Below are 5,640 nucleotides of genomic sequence, written 5' to 3' on the forward strand. Positions count from 1 at the left end.
GCTACAGATAAAACAAGCAGTTTGTACTACCTTAACATCTCATCCTGAAGGAACCCAAATGTGTTTTTTTATATCCAGCTCTCAAATACTTTGGTCACCACTGAAATGTACCCGCTTCTGCAGTAGGGTATACAATAAGACTGTCTGTAGCTACAGCACTTGCACACTACAGTCCTGCACACAGGCAAGAAGTGATAATTTTGCAGCTTAAAACAAGCAGTTTGTACTACCTTAACATCTCATCCTGAAGGAACCCAAATGTGTTTTTTTATATCCAGCTCTCAAATACTTTGGTCACCACTGAAATGTACCCGCTTCTGCAGTAGGGTATACAATAAGACTGTCTGTAGCTACAGCACTTGCACACTACAGTCCTGCACACAGGCAAGAAGTGATAATTTTGCAGCTCTAGAACACATTGACCCCATTAAGAACACCTGGTCCTAAAACATGCAAACACATAGGGTCTTAGTGATAATGACAGCCCTTGTTTTCTGCTTCATCCAACAGGCATCCATCCCTTCAGTGCTAGGCCTGGTAATACTGTTCCCTCAATTCAAGTCTACTAGCCTTCTTGACATGGAACCTAATGTTTAGGATAGAACTGTTTTTCTAGCCTGGAAAAACACATGAGCTTTTCACGCTCCAGAACTTTAGCCATGAAAACACGCAAAGGGAAGGGATCTTGAGACTGGAAAAATAAGCCAACAAGTTTAAAGGGAAAAGTGAAGTCCTGGCATCAGCTTGGCACCAGCATCAGCTGAGGGTCAGCTGGGAGCAAAATAGCTTGGCAGAGAAGAACCTGGGGGTCCTAGTGGGCGAGAAGTTGACTATGAACTAACAATATGTGCTTGCAGCAAAGAAAGTTTACTGAGCTCCCTTGTGAAAAGCACTGTCGGCAGGTCACGGGAAGTGATCTTTCTCCTCTACCTAGCCCTGTGAAATGCATCTGAGTCCACTTCCAGGCTCCTATATGGACATACTGGGGTGAGTTCAACAAAGAGTCCCAAGGATGATCAAGGAATTGGAGAATTTTACATGCTGGGAGAGTGCTGAGAGCTGGGATTATTAAGGTTGGAGAAGAGAAGGCTCTGGTGAGATCTTATCCATGTGTAAGAACAGCTGAAATAACAAGATGGGGGGAAAAGGTGGTGTAAAGAAAGCAGAGACAGACACAAATGCACAAAAACCGATTCAGAGAAAATTCCATTTAAACACAAAACCCCCGTTTTTTACTGAAAGGGTTGTTAAACACTGTCTCCATCCTTTGAGATATTCAAAACCTGACTAGACAGAGCCCTGAGCAACCTGGTCTAGGTGTCTTGAGCAGGGTAGTTGAACCAGACACTCACCAAAGACCCCTCCCAACCTCAAGCATTCTGTGAAGGGCAGTCTGAAGCCAAGTCCTGGCTCTGATATCATTCCCAAAAAGGAGACCACCCTTACCTTACCACCACCAATGCCCATGCCACAGTTATTGAGCTTGAGTTCCTGTAGGGTGTAGCATGCAGAGCTCTTCAGTAGCACCTCAAAGCCACGCACGCCATCGGGTCCAAAGGCATTGTCACTCAAGTCCAGCTCCACCAGCTGGGCTCCAGCAGTGATGAGTGCATCCCCCAAAGAGATCTGTAAGAAAACAGATGGCAGCGGGTGAGGGGGAGTGAGTGGATTGACTTTTAGTGACAGCATCAATGCAGTGGCTAGGTATGACAGTGACACTGCAAAAAAATTTCACTTTGAAGACATTCGCAAAACTGCATGGGGAAATAAAACCTTATAGCTAGAGCTAGAGAAGAAGTTATGCAAATTAAGCTAAAGATAACCATAAGGCAATTACCAAGAAGTTATTCCATCCCTTTAGGTCAAATATGCATTTTTTTTAAAGTGAGTTTCCCCCTCTAGACTGGTAAAAGAAATATTGTTTTTACTGCATCGAGTTTATCATGTTCTTGTTTCAGAGGACTGAAGGAGGTGGGGAGCTCTGTAATGATCTTGGAAGACACAGGCATCTGCTTTTATTTAGAAAGCTTAGTTCCCATTCCATCGATGGATCATGAGGATGTTGTCCCCCAGTGACAAGCTTCCTCACCAGCATGGACTCGCATTTGGCCTTTTATCAATTCTTCTCCACCTCATAGAGAAGGAGCAAAAAAGAGACACTCACCTGTTCTGAGACATTCAGTGTTAACAGCATGGAGATCAGCTCTGTGATAAAAACTATACTCCCACAAAAAGCATGACAGGTGAGAAAAAGAAGTTATATTAGTCAGAAGTCTCAGATCTAGTTTTTACTTACCAAAGCAGGAGGAATCTCAGACCTCAGTCTCCCTGTGAACATGTCACTCCAGTGACACCTCTATAAGAGCATACAGATAGAAACCATTAAAAATATTTAGGACAACACAGCTGTACAGGAGTTTACACATACAAGCTGAATTACATCACTGGGGACAGCTTAATACTGTTTGCCTTTCCTTGGGCTTGTCATTTGATGGTACCAAAGAGGCACAAGAACTCATGTTCAATTACCTCACTTGTGAGGATATAAAGCCACTGAAATGCACATTGTAAATAACACTATACAAGAATTCTTGCTCGCATTCAAGATGTAATTCTTTTTTGCTGAGAAAATTACCACAGGAAAAACCAGCAGGAAACAGAAGGATGACCAGGAAGGATAACCAGAAGGATACACCAGGAATGCAGATTTTAATAAGGTATGTAACTCAACCACATGGTCTTGCTTGAAAAGCCACACTTGGGTGATTAACGTGAATCAATGTTTCATACCCCTCCCCTGCAAAGGACAGTGCCTTTAGCAGCACAGCATCCTTCTATAACATTTGGCTAGAACAGTAGTAGGGAAATATAGATTGGACATGGAGAAACCTCCTGGTGCATTTCATCCATTATTTCTTCCCTGCTCAGGCATTCTCTGAAAACGCATTCTTCAAAAGATCTGACCATTCTCCAGAAAACAGGACCCAGCTTTTTCATTAGAACTTAAGTTCTGTCGCCACAGTTCTTTGTTTACAGATGCCTCCTCTGTAGAAAGGCTCAAGGAAGAGCACAGCTTCCCAGTTTTAAGACTGGAAGCCTTCTGAACAGGAACGCTTAGGAATGCAGAAAGCATTCCCGTTATTCCAAAGTCCCCAAGTTCTGCCATATTTTCATACGGTTGTTCTTCCTACTGGAACAATGACCCAGCAAGCTTTGGGGTGAACTCAAGGCAGGCTACTGCAGGAAGAGCACAGATAGACCTTCAGTGATCCTACGTTATTTCTTCCCCTTTACCATCACCCACTTGAGGATCTCACCTTGAGCTCCGATTTCTTCTCCAAGGCTTTTGCAATAACCTTTGCTGCCTCCACACCCACTGTGTTGCCTTCCAGGCGCAATGCTTCCAGACCATCAAATTCCTCAATTTGCTTGATCACTTCTTCAGCTGCAAAAACCAGACAGTCTTGTTGGCCTTTTAACTATCATCTTAGATACCACAGTAATGCTCTGATGCAGCAATACTTGCTCAACTCTACCCTTAGCAAAACAGCTGAGCAACATTATCTGAAAGAATCCTGAAACGGCAATGGAGAACAGAGCTAAAACATCAGGTCACTAAAGAGAACATTCTCCATTTCCTTCCCTGTCTTTTCATAATTTATTTCTAATTCTGTTCTCTGCTAGCCATCCTCTTATTTGCAAGAGGAAGTTTCCTTACTTCCTCCTCTGCCATTCAGCAGTTTAGGAACTAGAGAGAATGTGTCTACAAAAATGCAGGGACTAAGCTAAAAGTTGATGGAAATTGGTTCCCACTGACTGCCTGTTTAGCAAATACGCCAGGGTGGAACAATTTAACTCTAGAGTAAATCCTATGCAAGACAAGAGCAGGCTGCAGACCCTCTCCTGCCACTAGGCACTTCTTACCATTCCCAAGCTCCGAAGCCTTTCCCTGTAGTTCAGTGGCTTTGCAGTACATTGAATTTTTTCACACTGAGGATGATGAAAGATTGGACCAGGTTGCCCAGAGAGCTGGTAGATGTCCTATCCCTGGAAACTTTCAAGGTCAGGCTGGATGGGGCTCTGGGCAACCTGATCTAGTTAAAGGGGTCCCTGCTTATTGCAGGGGGGTTGGACTAAATTACTTTAAAAGGTCACTTCCAACCCAAACCATTCTATGATTCTGTGATACTAAAATGGCATGTAAAAAAGCATCACCTTCAGAATCAATAGAAAAGGCACTCACTACAGCAAATAATCTCTCTGGAGATTAGTGGCAGAAATGTTCAGAATATATACATATTCTCCAGATTTTTACTACCTTAGCAGTCACTGCAAGACATTTTTATTTGGGAAACACACATGCATCAGCAAGAGAGATATTCTGGAAACAAACCCAAGAGTCTAACCAATCGATCAGAATTTGGGAAGAAACTGGACTATTGCAGCAGAATAACATATCAGCCCATTCCTCTGGGCAGGTCTTTGAAGCATCTTGTTCCAAGTGCTGCCACGCACTGCTTATTCTTTTCAAAAGGAGCACTGACTTCTAACACACAGTGACTGTCAAAAGCACTTGGAGAGAACAGCAAGAAAACAAGAATCACACACCAGAGAGCCAATTCTGCCAGCTGTAGCACTGCCAGTGTAGCAGGTCAAAGCAGGGTACAAGAAAGGAAGGAAATGTCTCTATCAGAAGCAGCTGTAGCTGAAAGTCTCTTCCTTCACAGCTAATATAATAACTTGTCCATGCAGGAGAGGTTTACCCCAAGACTTTAGAAATTCAGGGGAACACTTCTCAAATGCAAGAGTAGTTTCTCTTACCATCTTCAGCTGTATTGAGTTTAAGGCTCTGGCCTTTGAAGCTCAACTGTCCGCCACCCACTTTGGTTTTGGCAAGCGACTCTGCAAGCTTAGCGATGTCTTCTGAAGCCATTTTTCTGCTTTTTCAGATGTTAAGAGCTGTCAATTAAAAGAAACTATCAAGACAAAAAAGCAAACTACAACACATAATTTGTATGAATAATCTTATTTCTTTGAACACTAATGTGGTTTTTGTTCCCGAGATAACTAATGGAGTTTTCAGTGCTTTCCCCATAGCTCTCTTACGACAGCTAGGCTAGATTGATATTCCAAAGCCAACAACATGGTGTTGTCTCTTCCAATACCAACAAGCCTTCCATTTTGATGGAGTCGCTACACTTCATAAATAACCAGTAGCTATGGATTAAGGCCACATTTCACACAACATTCCTCTCTCCCCGACTCCATCCTTTAATTACACACGCTGCACATTTCCTGTTCTCCAGAGCAAGCTAAAACGAACACAACTGGTTTTCCTTTTCAGTGATATCCCCAGTGATGTGCCCTTGTCAGCACAGTTCTAGAACCAACGAGTTCTGACAACATTGCGTGCATCGCATACAAAATGCACTCTCAGGTTTGTGGGTTCTCTTTCCTTTTAGGTGTCCACAGAGATTTATCACGCACATTAAACAGGATGATCTTACACCAATGACAGATTAGTGAACATTTTGCCTTGAGGCACAAGTCTGAAGCTAGTTGTGCCTAGCAGCATCTGTGTACTGTTATTTAATGAATGTCAATCACCGCATGAAGTAACTGGCCTCCGTGCATTCAGCA

General features: G+C 43.0%; 1 protein-coding gene across 1 annotated transcript in view; it reads right to left on the reverse strand.

Annotated features, from left to right (window-relative positions):
• RANGAP1 (Ran GTPase activating protein 1) overlaps positions 1 to 4,961 on the reverse strand; it is a 19,628-nt gene extending 14,667 nt beyond the window's left edge. The window contains exons 1-4 of the mRNA XM_010133593.1: positions 4,822 to 4,961; positions 3,318 to 3,445; positions 2,297 to 2,356; positions 1,353 to 1,626 (exon numbers count right to left, since the gene is read on the reverse strand). Of these exons, the coding sequence (XP_010131895.1) occupies positions 1,353 to 1,626; positions 2,297 to 2,356; positions 3,318 to 3,445; positions 4,822 to 4,933 (574 nt within the window). The 5' untranslated portion in view covers positions 4,934 to 4,961. The remainder of the gene's footprint in view (positions 1 to 1,352; positions 1,627 to 2,296; positions 2,357 to 3,317; positions 3,446 to 4,821) is intronic.
• Between the last annotated feature and the right edge of the window lie 679 nt (positions 4,962 to 5,640).

Source organism: Buceros rhinoceros, unplaced genomic scaffold (genome assembly GCF_000710305.1).
Source record: "Buceros rhinoceros silvestris isolate BGI_N320 unplaced genomic scaffold, ASM71030v1 scaffold633, whole genome shotgun sequence".
In the NCBI taxonomy this organism is placed as follows: Eukaryota; Metazoa; Chordata; class Aves; order Bucerotiformes; family Bucerotidae; genus Buceros; species Buceros rhinoceros.